We start from the raw sequence: 21,956 nt of genomic DNA, 5'->3' as shown, positions 1-21,956 counted from the left end.
AATTTAAAAAGCATGCAAATAAGTAATCTGATCAATCTGATAAAATGCGCTGATCCTGTTGAAACTCAGTGCCTGATGGAAGGTTGAAGATGTCTTGGACTGTTCATACAATCTTCTCTCCGTTGTTCATATTGCGTCATTTGGCACCTTAACTAATGAAGCGTGGTAAACACCCAACGCAAGTTTCATTTGTTGTTCTTCACACTTCAAATACATTTGTTTAAATGTCATATTTTACTATTGTTTTGCAAAACGATTGACTGTGTAAGTCCTCACTGTGAAGCAGTTATTCGAGTTTACTGCGCTATTTAACCCATTAAGGCTACAGATAAGTATCTGGTGGGATGAAAGTGGTAATTGAGATCCTGTTACATTATGTAAACAAGCAATAATAGTTCAATGCACTAGCAATTAATAATTACGTATTTCTTTAGTAACAAGCAGAGAGCAAATATTGGCCTGTAGAGTTAACTAACGTAACTGTTTATTGTAGTATTGTGGAAGTCATAAGTGGTCACACACTTCTGATAATCTACAGGTATAATACATCTTCGTAAAAACGATCCCCAACTTATATACACTGCAGCAGTATTAAGGGCAGAAGAGGAACACTTCCAAACAACATATTTGTAACCCTGTTCTAATAGGGAATGACTAAAAATGTGACTGCAAAGCAGACTGGGGGACTGAGCAATGAGGGAAAGGTATACGAAGCAGGAACAGTATAAATAATTAGTATGAGATGAAGCGGAGGGAAAAGAATGGTAGTGTGAAATAGGTTGGTATTGACAGAATAAAATGCATGAAGTGAAAGGCAACTCTTCTTGGAAATATTCTTGCTCTATAAGCATTTTAGTAATTGCTTAAGCAGGAGTTCTCAGTTAGCAACACAATAAATTTGTTTATAGTTAACAGTAGACAGATACAAAATATGATATTCTGAAATGAGTTTTCATATGTCTGCTGTGATGCATTTCGAATTTACCTACCTGACACTGTTTCACCTTAATTAAAATAATTATCTTTATAAGGTTTCTAGTGTCAATAATTATAATATCAAACCAATATAAATTTATAAATGTAAAGATTGATCTTATTGCATGCTCTGCATGTGTATTTTTTATTACTTATAAATTAATGAACAAAAATTCAGCAGCAGTGGACTGCTTCTGTAGCTCCATTACATTAGTGCTGCACAGACATAGCAACATACTTCAATAGCACTTAAGAAACACTATACATTGGACATTCCACTGGTCACAGTAACAATTTTTGTTTACCAGACATTCAGATATTCGCCACTTTTTATTAAAATACCCAATTATACATCTTAAAATAAAAATAGCTTGTAGATTCTTCCTGCATTAATTAGCCATTTGTACTACTAATACGTGCTTGAAATTTTCTTTTAATGGTGTACTTTGTTTTATCATAGCTCAACTGTCATTGGTGATGATCCATACAAATTCTCAAATTGGTGACTTTCTTCCATCCTCAATGTTAAATATAAAATCCCATTGGTACACTCATACTTGCCATTGGGGGGGGGGGGGGGGGGGAGAAGTATCCTGTGCTCACCACACAGTTATCTCCAATATGTATGGACCTTGTGGCCTCCTGCGGTACCTGGCTGGTCTCTTTATTCAAACCATTTCAGTGACATCTCCGGTCAAAATATTGACATCACACACATGGCGTGTTATGCACACCCTTCCACACTCGACATAGCTTGTTATGTCACAGAGTCTCAGTCCCTATTAATGTTCCTCAAGACCCTCTGTGGTGTCCACATCCTTCCTTCTACTGAACCCCTACCAGCCTCATATAACCGTTACTTTTCAACTCCAAATTAGATCATCTTTACTCTTACTCTCAATGCTTCACCGTTTTCCTTCATACAATTCTCTTATCACTTCTCATATTACCTCTGTACCTGTTTCTTGCATTTACCTCTTTTGTACATGTGTACATATTCTCCGCATGAAATATGCTATAAGATTTGCCCTCCCCCCCCCTCCCCCCCAAATGCACAGACACAAAAACCTGTTCTGAAAGTAACAGTATACAAAGCCTATCAAATACAACAGTTAACCAATGAACAGTGAACATAATTCAAGAAATTTAAGAATAAAGTACTTGAGACAAAACTAAACACTTACCTTCCTCTATTTTTGCAGGTTTGTACTCAGCACACATGAGAATACCCTTTATTATATTCAGGCAATGTATAAGAAACCTTTCAAACAGTAAAGGTTCACCAGCTGGTGTAAAGGCATAATATACACAAAGCTCCAAAGAGGGTCGAATAAGTTCAACATAAGAAAATGGATGGTGTTCTAGAACTGACATCAGAACTTTAGAGAGATGAATAATGAATTTTTCTACTGTTTCAACAGGGCCTATCCTTTTCTGCAGCAGTGTCTTTCCTGTGGGATAAAAATGAAGATAATTTGTAATTAAAAATAATGAAACTGATATACTACAATTTATAGTAACTTGTATGAACTTGTATGTAAGAAGCATATACTTAGTTACATTGTCATATGGATGTAGGACACAGGAGGTAGCAAGGAAGACAGCTGAAATGATTGGATGAAAATAAAAGGAAAAAAGCAAAGAAGTATCAAATCATTTTATAATATTTCAATGAAAAAGGCCTACAAACTACTTCAGTTTCAAGTGCAATCTACATGACTTCATGTGGTGATTCACCATTCTCACCCAGCACCAAAAGTGGAAAGCTGCTTGTAACATATTAAGACAGAAAAGGGTTTTACTTACGACATTCCAGCATAGTTTTGGCCCTGTCAAACACCATGTTGAGAAAGAGGAAACATTCAGATGATTCATGAGGTTTCTTGAATCCATACAACGCTAGTTTACGTAAAATTCGGAGACAGAATAGGGCTTTTTCTAAAGCATTTAGCATATCCTCTTTCCCCTGTGATGCCTGAAAATAAAGAATTTATGGTTATACCAAATTTGAAATAAAACACCCATAGATGGTAAGAACGACACCTACTAAGGTTTAATGCACAAACAGATGGAATAACCAAAGAACCTAGCTCATGTTGTTGGAGATCACAACCAACTACAAATATTTTTATTTCACTGCCAAGACTGGTCTGATCTATTACGCCCATCTTCAGATGGCAAAACTTGTTTTATTACATATCAGAATTGTCAGCAGCAAGTTTTCTGCTTCTGTACTGCATATGAATATTTAAGTAGTTGGCACCATTTTATGTCCTGAAAAGGTGTCTTGCATAACATATAATGAACAGTTAACAGAACTCCTTGTTTTGCAAGATCAGTCTTTACTATGTACCAATCACGTCCCTTATGAGTTAAATTTAAGGTTACATCTGGAACGCATTCTTCTACAGACTTTGTCAAGTCACAAATAACTACAAGTATCTGAATGGTAAAGATGAGTTTTTACTCCTACATTGCTATAAAATGTCGATATTTGCCAGAACCCCAGAACCATTACCAAAAGTGAATTTTATTGTGCTGGATGGCCAACTACCCATGCCAAGAGTGAGAATAGAAATGGTAATAATTTATATGTGGGATGACCAGAATTTCAAGTTTCACTAGATAATAATCTAACCCATCTGCAAAACACACATCCAGTCTTAGTGGAATCATACGAAAGTATTTCCAAACTGGTTCAGAAGAGGTTTGCCTACTATGAATTTTTATTATTTTACCACTGATGGAGAACAAGCAGTGCACAAAACACGCATCACAATAAACAATTTTCCAATGTTGTTTTGAAACTGAATATCAAAGGGAAGGGAGGGTGGTAGATAGGTAGAAAGATTTATTTATCGCATAACAAATAATTTCGAATCTTTGTTGATTTAATATACTAAAGACATATCGGGATTTTTACATTATTTTTTATATATTTCTGGGGTACAGCTACACAATTACATTCTGTTGTTTCCAGTATACAAAAGTAAATGTATAATTTCCCTGTTCAGACTGTAAAACTGTCCTTAAGAAGTTCTTCAACAAAACAGTAACACTTTTACCCCAGATGGGTATACAGTCATCTTTCCAGTGAACCTAACTCATGTTAAATATATTACTGCCTTTTATTTCACTGTAAATTTTTAATCCCATATACTCTGATGTTTTGAAATAGAGTTGTAACAGTTGGGAGTTTAAAATTCTCTCTGTGGTAAGTGCTGTAGTTGTAGTCAAAATGGAAAAGAGTTAAGCGTATGTTTACAACAATGTAAAAAGACAGATTGCTACTTACCATAAAGAACACACATCAAGTTGCAGACAGGCACAATTAAAAGACACTCACATATAGTTTTCAGCCACAGCCTTTGTCGTTTGTGTGTGTGTGTGTGTGTGTGTGTTTTTTACTGATGAAGGCTGTGGCCGAAAGATACAACTGAGTCTCTCTTAACTGTGACTGACTACAACTTGACGTGTCTTCTTTATGGTGTCTTTTCCTACATTATTGATATTCCTGTCTGAAATTTCTATTGTTTGATAAATGTATGTTTATTTTTATGTAAGAACAACAATCCCCCTGTATGTAAAGAAAAGCAACAGACAGTATTTCAAGATTTTAGATAGAGGAGATTAATTTTGTAGCTATAGTTATTCTGTACAAAACAGAGAACAGCTTTGAAAATCGTTAAGAGAAATGTGCGGCACAGGTAACTAAATATCACAAATAACATATGAATTAGTTGCTGTACAATTAGTAGTGGTTCATACATACTTTTTTCTGTTTCTTTTGAGAACAAACAAACACCAAAATCATTTATTAAAATTTGATTGTATGTATATTTTAGTACAAATGCACTATTTGTTACTTCTATTCATTTCCAAGTACTTTCTGCTTCTCTTTCCCAACTGTCACCCCCTCTCACCTCCAACCAGTCCTTCCTGTCTCCTTTCTCTCTCACCCACTCCATACAATACAATCCCTCATGCCGGTCAAGCTCCTTGTCAGTACATTTTAGCTGAACTAGCTAGGCATGTGTGTATTCTGTACTAGTTACCTGAAGGACATCATCCAAATGCTTAGCAACATTTTTAGTGTCATTTTGCATGGACCAACCTCTCAATGACTCAAATGTATCATGAGTTTACCTTCATTCCTTTCTTTATCCATATTCCATCCAGGACTTTATTATTATATTATTTTATTATTAGCAAATAAGCCCAAAATTAAGTACTTAAAGGTGGACAGTTGTCTTCGTGTCCATATTTCTTTCATTCTATTCCATTGGGCTTCCTCCTTTCTTTCTTCAGACCATGTTGCTCTAGTCTTCTTTGGTTTTTCCTCTTGGTCTACTTGCCATTTGTGATTTTGGATCTGAAGATTTTGTGGTTTTAGACATCATCTGGTATAATTCCTACAATTTCAGATCAGTTTTTATCCTGCCAATTCATTTCATCGTGTTTGTTTTGGCCTTACTCCTATTGTCAAAGAATTCGGCTATTTGTTTTTTAAGTCTGTCAGGGTTTATTCTTTTAATGGGTCTATACAGTCATACCCTGCATTTTCTAAAGAAACTTTGGGTATTTATGTATTGATCGTCTACAACTTTTGGGCCTAGTACTTCTCTTACGATTTTGTGCACCTTTTCCTCAATGTTTTCAATGTCTGTTTTCCTGTCCAAATTAGTGTTTCTCATCCACAGAGGAATTATCATTTAATTACTGTATTGTAATATTTTGTGTGCTTTGAGACACGTCTTGTTGTAGATATTTTGGATAAGTCAGTATGCAGTTTCCTCTTTTGACATCTAATATCATTTTCTTTTGTTTTGATTTCATGCTTCTTAACGGTTTCACTAATATATTTAAATCGTAGAATGTGTTAATTTTTGCTTGTTTGTTGCAGGTAACAGTAATCGCTCTTTTCAAAAGATACCTGAAGAACAACTTTTTCTGCAGTTTCTTCCAAGAGTCCAATCTGATTTTGGACACATAAAATGTTGTAAATTAAGACTGCTAAACTGCCTGTAAATGCAAGGCAGTCTACAGATAACTTGCATAGGCCTGACATGATTGGCTGATCAATTCTGAGGATTGATTTCTGTTGTGCTATTTCTGTATCACTTTCTGAAGGGCACAGCTGGAAAGTAATGGAGATAGCTCATACTGCTACTGCTACTGCTACTACTACTACTACTACTACTACTAGTTCAACTATTATTATTATTATTATTATTATTATTATTATTATTATTATTTGTGTTTACACTATTTTTTGTTTTTGAAGCTCTGTCCTTGCATAGTTATGGTGTGACAATTTTCCTTATAAGATTCTTCATGAGGCACATACTATCTTGGGGCAAAACATAAATATCCACTATAATGTATGAATGTGTACATGAATCACAGATATGCTAAAAAACTGTAATGTACCAATTTTTTCATGCACATACCTCTTGTAAAAACTGCTCTAGATGTGTGTTCCAAAGATGTAAAACAAAACCAAACACATTTCCTGTAAGTTCTTGAAAAAGTCTGCGGTCACCAGCTAATCGTTTTGAGGAAAGTGACTTAATAACATGATGCAAGTAAAGAAGAGAACGTTGCTGGACAATAGGCACTTGACTCTTAGCTTCAGATAGAAGTACTGGCACCAAGTCAGGCCACTCACGAGGACAGTCAAACCTGATGCAGCAAATAACACCATAATTAATATAAACAGTGCTATTATTTACTCAAAAGTAAAGCAAAAATATTATCAAATTTATCTGACATTCATCCTTCTCTGTGTGAAATACTACTTATAACACTAAGTTTGACCTACGTAGGTTCACAGAATAGTTTTAAAGCTGAGGCGATACAATATGTGCTACAACACTAAAGCAACATGTGCTGGCAGAGTATACAGAAACATAATGGAAGCAACTGAACTGGTTCGCTCTGGAATGACAGCAATACGAAACCAATATGTATCTCTACTGTATCACACCTGGTGCAACTCAACTCAGAGTGCTGATCGCTCCCTGCCATTAATAATGTATATTAAATAGGGAGTGAACTTTCAAGTTATCTGCTTGGCCTAAAAAAAAATGATGTAGATGAAGCAAAGCTACATCCACCTCTGTAGTTAGTTTGTGTTAGAGCTAATACTTTTTGCACGAAAAAATAAAAATCATTGATTTGGGATCATGTGTTCTCTGCTAAGCAGTCTCTCACATTCAATTTTGAGCAAACTAGTCAGTAAAAAAAATATTATCTTTCAGCATCTTATAGTCACACATCACAATGAACTGTGTTTTCTTCTCCTTACTGCCAGCAGTTAATTTGATACTTCAACGTAAAATACAGCACCACGCATATTTTGAAAAGTTTGCGGAGAAAAATATAGTCACTGGCATTTGTGGTTGATGCATTTTATGGCATACATTGCTGCAGAAGAAATGTAGCTAAAGTATCCAAATTGCTTTTCCAGGGTATAAGCGGACAAAGACAAAAAATTCCTGGATTTCTCCCGGATTTCCCGGTTAAAAATACATTTTCTCCCGGATGAAAACATAGTTTTTCCCTGTTAACTGAGAGTACATTTTCTCTCGGAAATGTATAACTTATCCATCCTTTGAATGGTTGTGGTTTTATACACGGGCGTAGAATTTCCTGGCGCTTTGGAAAACAAAACACAGGGGGAAAAAACGTTTTGGAAAGATCTTTGATGTGCAGCAACATGTACGCTACATATTTTCGTATTACGAAAGTATAAATTCGAATTCCACCAAACAGTGCATGTTACTTTCCGAAGCATTGAAATCAAGATTGCGATGCGCTTTTGTAAGCCAGTCATAGTTCATGTCATGTGATTTTCGCCAGCAGATGATACCAGGTATTCAGAGCTTATGACACGTGATGAAGTCAGCCAAAGCAACATCACTGTTAAGCAGCACAAACACACAAATAGAATAAGTTAATGGTTTAAATTAATATACATAGTGTTGCTACAAGAAAAGTAAAGCTTTCACTTATAATATTGGTCTATAAGATTAATACGCTGGAAGAGAAGCTAAGCTTTCACATATAATGTTGGTCTTTTATGCGCGTATTACAATTTAAGATATATCACACAAATGTGCCATTAAAATTTTTAATAACGATATAAATGTCAGATCTTCTGGGCTCGAAATTCATCTAAATGGCTCGTCATCGAAGAGTTTATTTTTAAATGAGAGTCAAACGCTCTCTGATTTAAGAAATTCATCGTACATTCTCGTACGTAGTTCAACTTGTGTAAAAGGAAATTTTCTTTGATAATAACGCTTTTCAAACCACCATTCAGAATATTTTCCCACCACCTGTTAGAAATAGGTTTTTTTCTGCAGTTGCCAGAGAGTGCCAGATGACAGGCGTCACCGCGCTTCCGCAGCTATGATGTCGTAGGGAGCCGTATGTTCGTAAGTGTAAAAAATTAAAAGACCTTACATTAGGTCATAAAAGAAACAAGACATTCGAACCTGCGGCTGCTTACACAGCCAACAGCCACATTTCTGTAGCCATAAGCGGGAGAAGGTACTAGTCAACTGCGCATGCGCATGATTCCACTTGTAACTGCTAAAACGAATCTAATGTAAAAAGTTGTGACGTCATGCTCATCGGAGGCAATTTGTTGTTAAGAAACATTGCATATTCTTCCTAAAGCCTTTGACAAATTTTGCTGTTGGCAGACCCTTGTATGAGCACTTTGTTTTGTTGATGTATATGCCACATTTACTTTGCAGTCTAAGTTTTATTTTCGTTTTTTCACTCCTTCATGTTTTATTGCTGAAGTATTATTCTGCAGTAGTGGCATATAGTAATATTCTTTGTTAGTGTATCGGTTCTTACCAGTCAAAATTACAAAAATTTAACTGAAAACAATGAAAAATTCCCGGAATTCTAAAATATTCCCGGTTTTTTCCCGGTTTTCTCCCGAATGAAAAAATTCCCGGATTTTTCCCGGATCTCCCGGTTGTGCCCAAGGGAAAGCTGGATCTCTTTCCAGTCTTGAGTAAATATGTGATACATTTTGTCTTTGGCCACAATTAGCTACGAAACAGCACGCTCGATGCTACAACCGCGTGCCACGCTATGTGGAGCTCTCTCCTGTTGCTGCCAATACAAACCAAAGTATTCACTAGCACATGTGCTTTCAATCTGGAAAGACGTCTTGACCTGTGCCTGCCTTTCTGTGCTGCATATAGTCAACATGTTGTTCACACAAGACAACTGTTCGAAGCTGCCATCTTTCAACCAGCTTGTTGAGAAAAGCCCTTGTCTGTGGGATAACACTATGAAATCGTGTCTGAGGGTAGATGTGACCAGCTTGACATGAAGGTAGATAGCAGTGGAAATGAAAGAAAGAGATACAAATTTGCTGTGGAATTTGTACCATAATTTTTAACTCATTATCTTCATTGTTGCAGTTTCTTACTCAGATAATAAACCTATGGCTTTGGAAGATGACTGTAAAATGTTAATCATATTCTAAAAGTTACTTCATTTGAAACTGAAATGGAGGAGACCCTATTTAAGGTTCTGGAACAATAATTGCTGATATACAAATTGAGCTTTAAACATTGATAGGCCACAATAACGTCCTCTCCAGAAGTGTTTATGACTGCAACTGAGCCAGAAATGTGATTTGTGCTATCTTCTTGTTGTCGTGATGCAGGTCACATCATGTATCATGTCACATCACATCTTGTATCCTCTCAGTGGGAATGCGAGCGTTGCACTGATAAGTGTCAGGTCATGCGACCTTTCTTACTACGAACTGCATCGCCTCAGTGTGAACTGCACCTAGGAAAACAGTAGCTGATAAATGTTTGACAAAATTACTTCAGTTTTATTTCAGCAGAACAGTCTGCCTAAACTGACAATTATATAGGGACAAGAAGACATTAATCAATAACTGATAACACTGGTAACGGGAATCAGTTCTCTCCTTTTCTTAAGACAGACATCACAGAAACGGGTTTTTTAAATGCATTAGCACACTTTTAAAATTACTTGCAGAAATACAAAAACCAACACACACACACACACACACACACACACACACACACACACACACACACACACACACACAGAGAGAGAGAGAGAGAGAGAGAGAGAGAGAGAGAGAGAGAATTTACTGTGTCCATTCTGTGCTACCCAACTATCATCAGTGCACTAGAATAGATAATCAGCAAACCCCCTCTGAAGAAATCTAGTGTTATATGTAAAATGTTTGTTGTCATAGTTTGTTTCTGCTCCATAAATCTGTATAAGAAGAAGGTTGATTGTAATGTAAAATGACCTAGTGCTAGTCATAGCAGCAGCAGCAGCAGCAGCACACACACACACACACACACACACACACACACACACAGTGAGCTGTGACGTCACTGAGTTAGCAGACTTATGTCTAGTGTCACTGGCTCTGGTGTAGTATTGACTATCCCTCTTGCAGCCCCATAACCAATACCTATGAGGAAGAGTTGGTATCTGTGGGTTGTATCCTTAGAAGCTCTTTGCTTGCCGATATATACAAGGGGTTCGCTGGCCCGAGAGGAGGCACCAAGTTTGGGGATTGGCAGTAGCGTCAGAACAAGAGGCGGTCATGAGGTCCGAACAGTTGAAGCCACGAGCTGTGCAAGGCGGCCCTGCACAGAGCGAAAATACTGGAGTACTTCAACGGGGTCAGCATCAACTACAAGCAGCAGGCCGACATTGGCAACATTCATTTCAGGCGACTGTTTGTGGCCTGGCTGCTCTCTTCTACCTGGCTTTCATCAGCACCACTCAGTAACTGCTGCGACACACCATGGATTCATGGAACTGCTTGCTGATAAAGGGGAGTAACATTCTGTAACCCTTGTAGTGATTAGTGTCATTATCTACTTGCCCTCATTATTTTCTGGTTTGTACCCGACCCTCGGGGTTTTACTTGGTTGGCTATTCGGTCGTAAATATAGACCATAGTACTATACTAAGAAAATAGTTGCCATCTGAAAATCTGTCCCGCGATTATATTGCCTTTCCTTTCTGGTTCGTACCCAATCATTAATGTTCTAATGAATCAGCTCTTGGTCATAAATACAGCCGGAATAATTGTACTAAGGCACAGGTTACCGTTAAACAAAAGAGGGGCTTTGTGGTTAGATTTGGATGTTAACCAGTCCAATTCTTTGATTGCAATTGCATTTCTCAGTCATTAGTTATGATCTGAACAACCTGCTGTACTAAGCTGTTCATTACTGTGTTTGAAAGACCGGGTCATTATTGGTGTATTTTAGCTGTATATTATGAGTGAGTTCTCTTGTAATAAGTGTTCAAAGGCAATGTTTTAAGACATTCCTTTAGAACGGTCTTAATAACTGACGATCAGTTTAACTTTGAGAATGTTAACAGCCAACTGTCACCAGGGCTTTAGTCAAAATAAAATTGTCGGAAGGGACAGGATGGGATCAAATCGCACCTTGGTTGTCAATTTAAATTAAGAGGTTGGTTGCCTTGAAGTAAGCCTTATCATTGTCATATTGTTTCCTAATCTTTTTAACCTTTAAGCACAGGTGCCCATCTTAACCCCAAACCTTTCGACAAAGAGCTTTCAAATTAAAAGTTATGTCATCTGTTTTGAGTAATCGAGTCACTCTTTTCATCAATGATGCTTGTATAGTTTTCATGTGTTGCAGAAGAGCATTTAATAAGACAGACTGTGTCTAGTGCGGTAGTAAACACCGCGGTTTCATCCGATAATGGGTGGGCTGCTGGTCCGGCTGTCTTGTAATCATTGTCATATTGTTTGCTGGTTTGCAATACAGCACTTCAGTTTTCTTTTGCAAAAGCTTATTCAATTTAAGGTTTAAAGTCAAAAGAATTTTGCAAATTTGTTCATTTTGTTAAAGAAAATTTTATGGTTATATATTGTTAAATGAACAGGTTGTGTGAAAAGAAAGTTATATTGGTGGTTCCTCCCTTCCACATTATCCTTAATTCCAGTAAGTACCATGTATCATTGGTACCAGACCGTGGTTTTCGACCCGTCAGCGGAGGTTGTCAGGAGTTTCATTTCACACAACCTACTTCAGTCTAAATTTTGTACTTTATTCTTTTGGGACATAGTCTAATTATTCTCTTTTGTCCACAGTCGCACCATGGATCTACATCAGTTTCCCAGTATTTCGTACCTAAAACAGGATCAGTTCAAGTATGAACTGAGCATTAGGCAACACAATGTTCATGGTATGGTGGGGGAGCTGGCAGCCAGGCTATGTACGGGCAGCGCTGTCAACATCACTATCCATTTCTGTCAGCACAATCGGCAACGTGAGCCAAAATTTACAGATTGTCATGGTAGCATTAAATCAGTTACAAAAAAAGCTCTCCTTTCTCCAAAATAATCAACCAACCGTTAGGCAGGTGAAGCACATTCATGCACAATTAGTCCACCTGGGGAATAGAATAAAGGATCTTAAACTTTTAGAAATGAGCCCTGGGCAGTCAGTTCTTTTGATTTGCAAATCCAAACTGCAGCTTTTTAATTAGGAAGTGGGGCTGATACAAATAACACAGAATGTGTTTCTGACAATCCAATAGCTGAAGGTGATCAGTCGCCCAAGGCCTACGTGATCGGTCTGGGGAATATTTTGCCCACCTCCCTAACCCAACGATGTATCTTTACTAGTATTCAGGAACTGTCAATTGAAACCATAGAAAATATACAACAGGTATTGTGGCTGCTAGTTAAGTTTTAGTTGCATGCTCATGCATTAAGGATCCCCCATCATGTAGTATTTATCACACACTACCCATTAGCAAGAGGTAGCTTACGTAATCTGCTATCCAAAACCTTACAGCAGGGTAAGACGATCAGGCAACTGAGGCAATCGGTCGTAGAGGTCAAGTTATCAGACCGTATGTGCCAAAAGCTAGAGTGTAGATGTTATTAGCACATGCAGGACTCCGACAAATCGTTGTTTAAATATGTAGAGTGGGTTCCTGAGGCAGTATTAGCACTACATATGGATGTTCCTGATTCGAATTTAGTTGCTAATGACTTGGAAGGTATTCGGCCTGAAGATAGGTCTTGGATCACACTCTTTCCTCATACGGTCACTCTTCGCGAGTTAGAGAATCTTGTTAACTCTGTTATGAACTTGTCTTTTGCCGACAACCAGTGAAATGTGTTAATGGGAGGACATCAAAAATAGGTAGAGCATGTGCATCAATAGAATCAGGGGCTTGTTCTAGATGCGACGCACATGACCATTTGGTACGAAGATGCCCAGTTCCAAGGGCGCCTTGCACTGAGAACTGACGCCAGGCGGGAGCGGGTTCACATCCTCTGAAACAGGGGTGGTGTACTCATATATAGGCAGCCACCACGCATACCTTACCATTTGTTTGTGTGGCTATAGGACATGAATCATTGTGTGAGTTACTAGATTCAGGCAGCTCTGTGTCACTCCTTAATTACGAGTGGTTTACTGAATATGGACACTTACGTAGATTATCTCCAGTACGTCTGCCAATTGATAGATGTCGGGTGGCCAGTGACCAAGAGTTACTTCTGTGTGGGGTAATGCGGTGAAATCTTTCCTTGTGTGAATTTTCATGACCTATCAAGTTTTTATTAATTAAGGGACTGGTGCCTGACTTAATTCTAGGGCATGATTTCACCTGTAAGACCGGTATAGTGTTAGATTTTGGTACCCGGGTCTTTTATTTCAAATTTTCCCCCAACATACAAATAGCCCATTGTTCATGTGCTCATGTGGAGATGGGTCATGACACCAATAGTAACAGGTGCCTGCTTTGGATAGACCACCTCTCTAATCAGCAAGAGAAACAGTTAAGTGAGCTTTTGGTAGAATTTCCTGACATACTTTGTGACAGGTTGAGAGTCACAGACGTCATTAGATATCATATTTGTGTCATGGATGACATGCTGGTTCGTCAGTCTCCATATCGCTTGTCACCATCTAAGATAAAGATACTGTGGCACAAAATTGAGGGCTTGTTAAAAGACAAAGTCATAAGACCATCCACTCCCTACCATGCTTCCCCCATTTTCATAGTACCTAGATCAGGGACAGGATTTCTGACCTGTGGTTGATTACAGGCTTCTCAATAAAAAGGTGTTTTTGGAACTGATGCCATTGCCTGATCTCCGCAACTGTTTCACCTGGTTTTCTGGATCATCTTGGCTTATGGTCCTAGAACTTAATCAGGCTTATTATCAGATACCCTTAACACAGGAATCCAAGTATCTCACTGCTTTCGCCACAGATTGGGATTTATATGAGTTAAGCCAGGTTCCATTTGGTTTGTCAACCTGTGCAGCAGTATTATCCTGTTTATTGGGTAAACAGTGAAGGCAGCAGAGGATCAAGTAGGTAAAAAGACAAGGGCTAGTAGAAACCATTGGGTAACAGAAGATATATTGAATTTAACTGATGAAAGGAGAAAATATAAAAATGCAGTAAATGAAGCAGGCAAAAAGGAATACAAACATCTCAAAAATGGGATCGACAGGAAGTGTAAAATGGCTAAGCAGGGATGGCTAGAGGACAAACGTAAGGACGTAGAGGCATATATCACTAGGGGTAAGATAGATACTGCCTACAGGAAAATTAAAGAGACCTTTGGAGAAAAGAGAACCACTTGTATGAATACCAAGAGCTCAGATGGAAACCCAGTTCTATGCAAAGAAGGGAAAGCAGAAAGGTGGAAGGAGTATATAGAGGGTCTATACAAGGGTGATGTACTTCGGGACAAAATTATGGAAAGGGAAGAGGACATAGATGAAGATCAAATGGGAGATATGATACTGCGTGAAGAGTTTGACAGAGCACTGAAAGACCCAAGTCCAAACAAAGCCCCGGCAGTAGACAAAATTCCATTAGAACTACTGATAGCCTTGGGAGTGCCAGCCCTGACAAAACTTTACCATCTGGTGAGCAAGATGTATGAGACAGGCGAAATACCCTCAGACTTCAAGAAGAATATAATAATTCCAATCCCAAAGAAAGCAGGTGTCGACAGATGTGGAAATGTTTGAATATGTGAGACAATACTAACTCTACAACTTATCTTAGAAGATAGATTAAGGAAAGGCAAACACACATTTCTAGCATTCGTCTAGTTAGAGAAAGCTTCTCACAATGTTGACTGGAATACTCTCTTTCAAATTGTGAAGGTGGCAGGGGTAAATATGGGGAGCGAAATGCTATTTACAATTTGTACAGAAAGCAGATAGCAGTTGTAAGAGTCGAGGGACATGAAAGGGAAGCAGTGGTTGGGAAGGGAGTGAGACAGGGTTGTAGCTTATCCCAGATGTTATTCAATCTGTATATTGCGCAAGCAGTAAAGGAAACAAAAGAAAAATTCGGAGTAGGAATTAAAACCCATGGAGAAAAAAATAAAAATTTGAGGTTCGCCGATGACATTGTAATTCTGTCAAGAGACAGCAAAGGACCTGGAAGAGTAGTTGAACGGGATAGACAGTGTCTTGAAAGGAGAATATAAGATTAACATCAACAAAAGCAAAATGAGGATAATGGTATGTAGTCAAATTAAGTCGGGTGTTGCTGAGGGAATTAGATTAGGAAATGAGACACTTAAAGTAGTAAAGGAGTTTTACTATTTGGGGAGCAAAATAACTGACGGTGGTCGAAGCAGAGAGGATATAAAATGTGGACTGGCAATGTCAAGGAAAACATTTCTCAAGAAGTAAAATTTGTTAACATCGAGTATAGATTTAATTGTCAGGCAGTCGTTTCTGAAAGTATTTGTATGGAGTGTAGCCACGTATGGAAGTGAAATGTGGATGATAAACAGTGTAGACAAGAAGGGAATAGAAGCTTTCGAAATGTGGTGCTACAGAAGAATGCTCAAGATAAGGTGGGTAGATCACATAACTAATGAGGTGGTACTGAATAGAAATGGGGAGAAAATGAACTTGTGGCACAACCTGACTACAAGATGGGATCGGTTGATAGGACATGTTCTGAGGCAACATGAGGTTTAGTATTGGAGGGCAGCGTGGAGGATAAAAATCATAGAGGGAGACCAAGTGATGAATACACTAAGCAGATTCAGAAGGATGTAGCTTGCAGTAGGTACTGGGAGATGAAGAAGCTTGCACAGGATAGAGTAGCATGGAGAGCTGCATCAAACCAGTATCTGGACTGAAGACCACAACAACACTGGATAAAATTTTAGGTGATATAAAGTTTAATTGTGTCTTCAATTATTTAGACAATGTGGTAATATTTAGTGCCTCCTTTGAAAAGCAATTGGAGCACATCCAGAAGGTACAATTCGGGCTCAGGGACGCGGATATGACTGTGAAACCCTCAAAGATAACTTTGGCTAAGCGTCATTTCTGGGTCACTTGGTGCCTGGGACAGAATTAGCATTGATCAAGAACACTAAGGAATTGAGGAATTTTTCGCAGCCACGAAATAAGGAGGAGGTTGCCCGATTTGTAGGGATGGCTAATTATTTCCGCAGATTTGTCCCAACTTTGCGCAACTTGCAACTCCGTAAAATTTTTTACACAGAAATAATGAGAAATTCATTTGGGTTGAAAGTCAGCAGGCAGCCTTTGAAGGAATCAAAACTGCAATTGCCAGCCCCCCTCCCCCAGGTTTTAGCCACACCTGATTTTAAGAAAAGATTTGTGGTCCAAACTGATGATTGCACTACTGGTGGGGCAGCAGTTCTTTTACAGGTAGATCAAGATATCAGGCTTCCATTAGCATTTGCTTCCTGATGTCCGGAGGGGCTTGAGCTAAATTACTCGGTATATGACTGTGAAGCATTAGTTGTGTTATGTGCCTTGGAAAAATTTTAGTTCTATCTCTAACATCGTGAATATGACCTAGAACAGATAATCAAACCCTTAGTTGGGTCCAAGCTCATCCTAGGTAGACAGGGCGTATTGGAAGATGTGCGGTCCGCATTTTGGCTTCCCATTTTAAGGTTTGGCACATTAAGGGATCTGATAATCAGGTGTTGACACCCTTAGCAGGATGTTCCAACAGCACGAGCTTGATGAGGAAACACCAGAGTCACCTAGTATGTACGATTCGTACCTAGGTACCCAAACTGTTTAATAATTTGAAAACTGAACAAGAAGAAGACCCACTGGGGGGGGGGGGGGGGGGGGACCTCAGGAAGCAAATACTTGATGGACAGGAATCCAATACTATTTTCTGAAGAAAGGCATTCTGTGTAACTGCAGGAGTAGGTCTGGGGAAGCTTGAATTTGTCTCCCATGAACCTTAGTTATTCCGGTCTTACACGACTCTCCAGTAGGAGGGCGTTTAGGTCTTTATAAACCCTTAGAGAAGGTCAAGGAGCAGCTGATCTGGCTGACACTTTATAAAGACATTAGAGGTTTAGTCAAAGAATGCTGAGATTGTAAGAAGGGAAAACCAAGTAACTGCAATCGGAATGGGAAGAGCATCAGTTGGACAAATTGTTTGTTGATTATGTGGGCCCACTTCCATGCATAAAAAAGGGCAATTCGTATATTCTCATAGTGGTGGCGCCAACTTCAGGTTCGTTTGGTTGATACCTAGCCGGGGTGTGACCGCTCTTATCACCATCTCTCATCTTGCTAGTATATTTAGGTAGTTTAGGCCACTGCAAGCATTGTTACGGATAATGCTCCTGGCTTTCTGGCAAGGTCGTTTAGACAATTCTGTTTTGGCAATGGGATAAAACATGTTACCACCACACCTTATTATCCTCAGGCTTCCTTTGCCGAAAGGATTAACCACAACTTGAAGTCAGAGTTGGTTATTTACCACCATAAATCACCCAGGAAGTGAGATACCACTTTGCCCTGGTTAAACTTAGCGTTTAACTCCACGCGACATGAAGCATCCCAAGAAACACCAGCTTGCCTAATGCTCGCATATCCCATGCATTCCCCACTATCCAATTTATGGGAGACAAATGATCTTTTACCTCCATCTATCACTCCGGAGGTTCTTAGGAAGAAATGGGGGCGAGCTTGGACAAATATCAGGAAGGCTCATTATCGTCAGGTCTGTCGCTATAGTAGAAACAAGTGCCCCTTTCAAGGGAAGGTAGGGGATCTCGTCAACATCAGGAATGTTCCTGGGTGGACTTCCTCAGATAAATGCTTAGGGAAGCTTGCCCCGCGTTTCCTAGGTCCACGATCCATTGTCAAAATTTTAAAACTGGTCAATCTTTTGGTCAGGGACCCGGTAAAGGGGAAGCTCATACAGGTTCATATAAATCAGATTGAACATTCCAGTGGAATGAGAGGTTCTTAGCTCTGGGGGAGGCTTGTTCAGGTTTTAGAGGGGGAGGTTGAGCCATGGTGCTGTTGAGTTAGTGAACTGTTCTGTCTGGTACCACTGGCTCAAGGGCATTATTGACTATCCCTCTTGCAGCCCCAGGAAGAGCTGGTATCTGTGGGTTGTGTCCTTAGAAGGTCTTTGCTTGCTGATATATAGATGGGGTTCACTGGCCCAAGAGCAGGCATGAGCTTTGGGGATTGGCGGTAGAGTCACAACAGGAGGTGGTCATGAGGTTCGAGCAGCAAAAGCTATGAGCTGCACAAGGAGGCCCTGCACAGAGTGAAGATACCAGAGTCAGTGTCAACTACAGGTAGCAGGCCAACATCCCGTCGGTTGGCTCGCAACAATCGTGTCGGACGACCACTCATGGCCTGGCTGCACTCTTCTACCTGGCTTCCATCAGCACCACTCAGTAACCATTGCAACCGATCCATGGAACTGCTTGTGGATAAAGGGGAGTAACATTCTGTAACCCTTTTGATGATTTGTGTCATTGTCTAGCCGCCCTTGTTAGTTCCCATGGTGTGGGTGACTGCATCGGATACAGCTTGCACAACCTGGTAGAGACAACCCAACAGAGAGGGGCCAAAGGTAGCAACAGAGGCATACAACTATCAGTTAACTCTTTGAAGCCCCCAATGTGGTAGTCTGTTCACCTGGCAGTGGCAAAGAAGTGACAGGGTCACTGGAAAGTGGTCACATTCACAAAGAAGCCATGCAGTGACCGATGCAGTGGGGCCACGAGACTGGGAGGGTGGGTGTGGGGAGAAGAGATTGCTAGATTGATAGCTGAAAAGGTGCTATGGGTGGGAGTACTACCACTGAGGAAAGAGACATCATGATCAGTAAGAAGCTGGTCAAGTAGAAGGCCTCTTCCAGAGAAAGTGGTACTCCCCCACAAGGGGTGGTGCTCATTGGAATCCCCAAGTACAGTAAGTAAGTGGCTTGCCTAGAGGTATGTAAATGCTGCAAATGGAGATCACTGAGGTCATTTATGCTCTCACTGCTGTAGCTTCCAACATGGTATGAAGGGGAATCCACTCAAAGAGCACACTGGTGTGAACTAATGTACAGACCTCACCAGATGCCCTCTCATGGCCAGCACATTTCTGACAGAATGCACAATAACCATGAAGCATTGGGGAATGGTCATTGGTCAAGTGCTTTCCTTGTAGAGCAAAGCAAATTGCAGAAGAGGAGGAAATGAGGTGATGGATCTGGCACCTCCAGGATCACTTGAGTAGCCTTGTCCTGTTTCTTCTTGTCTTTCACCTTCACAGCCTTTGGTGATCAAGATTCTTGGGTGGGCTTATTCGTGATGTGTGTGGGGATGGATGAAGACTGGGCAGCCCTGGGCCCCACAGGTCGCAATTCCTTCAGCCATCAGCTGGCGTCAGGCCTCCGACCTCAGGACGGCTGTCACCGGTAGATGCCGGAGGAGGAAGATACTGAAGACTGGGCAAACCAGTGAATGTAGAGGATGGTGTTCCATGCAACTGACACACAAAGGTAGTTGTTCACATGGACTATGTTGTGGAATGACAGTCCGCAGTTATCACATTTTGGGTCCGCCGTGTACCAGGCCGACATATGACCAAAGCACAAGCATCGGAAGCATGTCGTGGATGGTAAGACAATGTTTCACATCACACCTGTACAGCATGACTAACTTTTTCTGAAAGGATGTTCCCTTCAAAGACTAAGATAAAGGCACCATTATCTATTCTATTATACTTGGGACTTTTATGGACATGTAAGACAAAATGTACGCATCAACACTCAAGATTAGCCCACGGCTCCTCATCTATTTGGAGGATAAGGTCTCGGTGGACAGTGATTCCTTGGACCACGTTCGAAGCCTTACATAGGATGGTCATTGCTGTATCACCCAGACATTCAAAAGCCTAAAGAGCTGTAGACTGTGCAGCAGAGGAGGCTTTAATCAGCACTGACACAATATGAATTTTTCCCAGTGACTTGACTTCTTCAAATTTGTCTTCAATATGTACAACAAAAAATAACAGCTGTCACAGTAAAAGTATCCCCCTCAGTTTCAATACATACTAAATATTGGATAAATTTTTTTGCTCCTACACTTCTGGTTTGCAACTCTTCCAATGGGGTAGCCAGGATAGGGAAAACAGTAGAGTTATAACTATCAGCACTGAAATTTCTATACCTGTCCAATGAGATGGCTCCATCTGAATGGTGATTGCTTCGATGCAATTTTGTAGGTTTCATATGTGGAACGTCTGTCCTGATGCAACCTACTCCAATAAATAGCTCTCCCCAAGGGCACTACCCGGTCACAGTGAAGGCCAACAAGGTCAGTGGCTGTTTCCACAGTCCTGATGCCCCAGAAAGATGTGCACCTACATTTTGGCATGCGTGAGGAGCTAGCATCTCTGATCCATGTGTTTTTGGGGGCTGTGGGCTCAACTGAAATGGTAAATAACCACCCGATCATGCAAATGCATTGGCTTTGAAGTACAAATAAGCGCCTATGCAGGTATTGCATGCATATGATCTTTGAAACTGCATGCAGTAGGTGCTATTTAAGATGTTCCTCAGCCATTTCATACTACAGGAAAATTTGGAAAATGAAGACAAACTCAGAAGACAGAACCTGGGGAATAGACGGGTCAACATCAAAGGCTGTCACCATGAGAATGACAGCTAGAGAAGGAAGGATAGTCAGAGACGAGAGATTGCAACACAGAAAAGTAACTAAATGCTACCATTGCATAAGGACCTATGCTTGAAATGCACACGCACATTCACTCTGTCATGAGCCTCCTGAGGGGCTAGAGCCTCTGGCATACCAGTTCACTTCTCAGTAGTCCATTAGTTATCTAAATGAGGAAATCACAATTGTTTGCTGCTGTATGGAATCTAGAGCGTATAAACTGCTATTGTCAGCATACCTGTATATTGCAATCCATTGATGAACCAAGTATACTACTGTAAGAAAAAGTCAATCACACAAAGGAACTGTCTATAAAATTTGGGAATGGTTCCATGACTGTGTGAAATCCAGTTCATAATAATCCGAGAGAACTACTGCTACTGCTATTCTCCACAGATGGATTTCTGTCTAGGCTCTTGGAGGTATGTAAAACATCCAAATGCATTATGTGTCAGAAATATTATCTGACAATCAGTAAACTATCTTTCCACATGGCAAGGCTCTCCCACTTGCGATCAGGTGTTGTTTGATGGACAAACTTCCCACACATCTTTTGGTCCGGCTAATAACCAAGTGGTTGTTATTGGTCTGCTGTCAGTTTTGTAACAGTGAAACCAGAGCCAATTTCTCCTCTTATCAATGATGAAGAAAATAATTACTGTGGTACGAAAAGAATGGATTGCTACTCACAGTGAAGATGTTGATTTGCAGACAGGCACATAAAAAAAAGGACTGCTAAATAGAAGGCCTTCTTCCGAAACACACACACACACACACACACACACACACACACACACACACACACACCACGACCACTGTCTCCGGCTACCGAGGCCAGACTTCGAGCAGCTGCCCATGATGGTAGAAGCAATCTTGGTGGTGGGGGAGGGAGAGCAGGGTACAGGTGGGGGATGGTAAAGTACGATTTGTGGAAGCATACAGGGATGAGG

General features: G+C 39.9%; 1 protein-coding gene across 5 annotated transcripts in view; it reads right to left on the bottom strand.

Moving 5' to 3' along the window:
- Nucleotides 1-21,956, bottom strand: part of LOC126199367 (importin-11) — a 195,930-nt gene that overhangs the window by 144,882 nt on the left and 29,092 nt on the right. For all 5 annotated transcript variants that reach the window (XM_049936261.1, XM_049936263.1, XM_049936260.1 and 2 more), the window contains exons 5-7: nucleotides 6,426-6,657; nucleotides 2,782-2,950; nucleotides 2,160-2,426 (exon numbers count right to left, since the gene is read on the bottom strand). In XM_049936261.1, the coding sequence (XP_049792218.1) occupies nucleotides 2,160-2,426; nucleotides 2,782-2,950; nucleotides 6,426-6,657 (668 nt within the window). The remainder of the gene's footprint in view (nucleotides 1-2,159; nucleotides 2,427-2,781; nucleotides 2,951-6,425; nucleotides 6,658-21,956) is intronic.

The sequence above is a fragment of the Schistocerca nitens genome, chromosome 8 (assembly GCF_023898315.1).
Source record: "Schistocerca nitens isolate TAMUIC-IGC-003100 chromosome 8, iqSchNite1.1, whole genome shotgun sequence".
Lineage (NCBI taxonomy): Eukaryota > Metazoa > Arthropoda > Insecta > Orthoptera > Acrididae > Schistocerca > Schistocerca nitens.
This window is presented reverse-complemented; position numbering and strand designations above follow the sequence as displayed.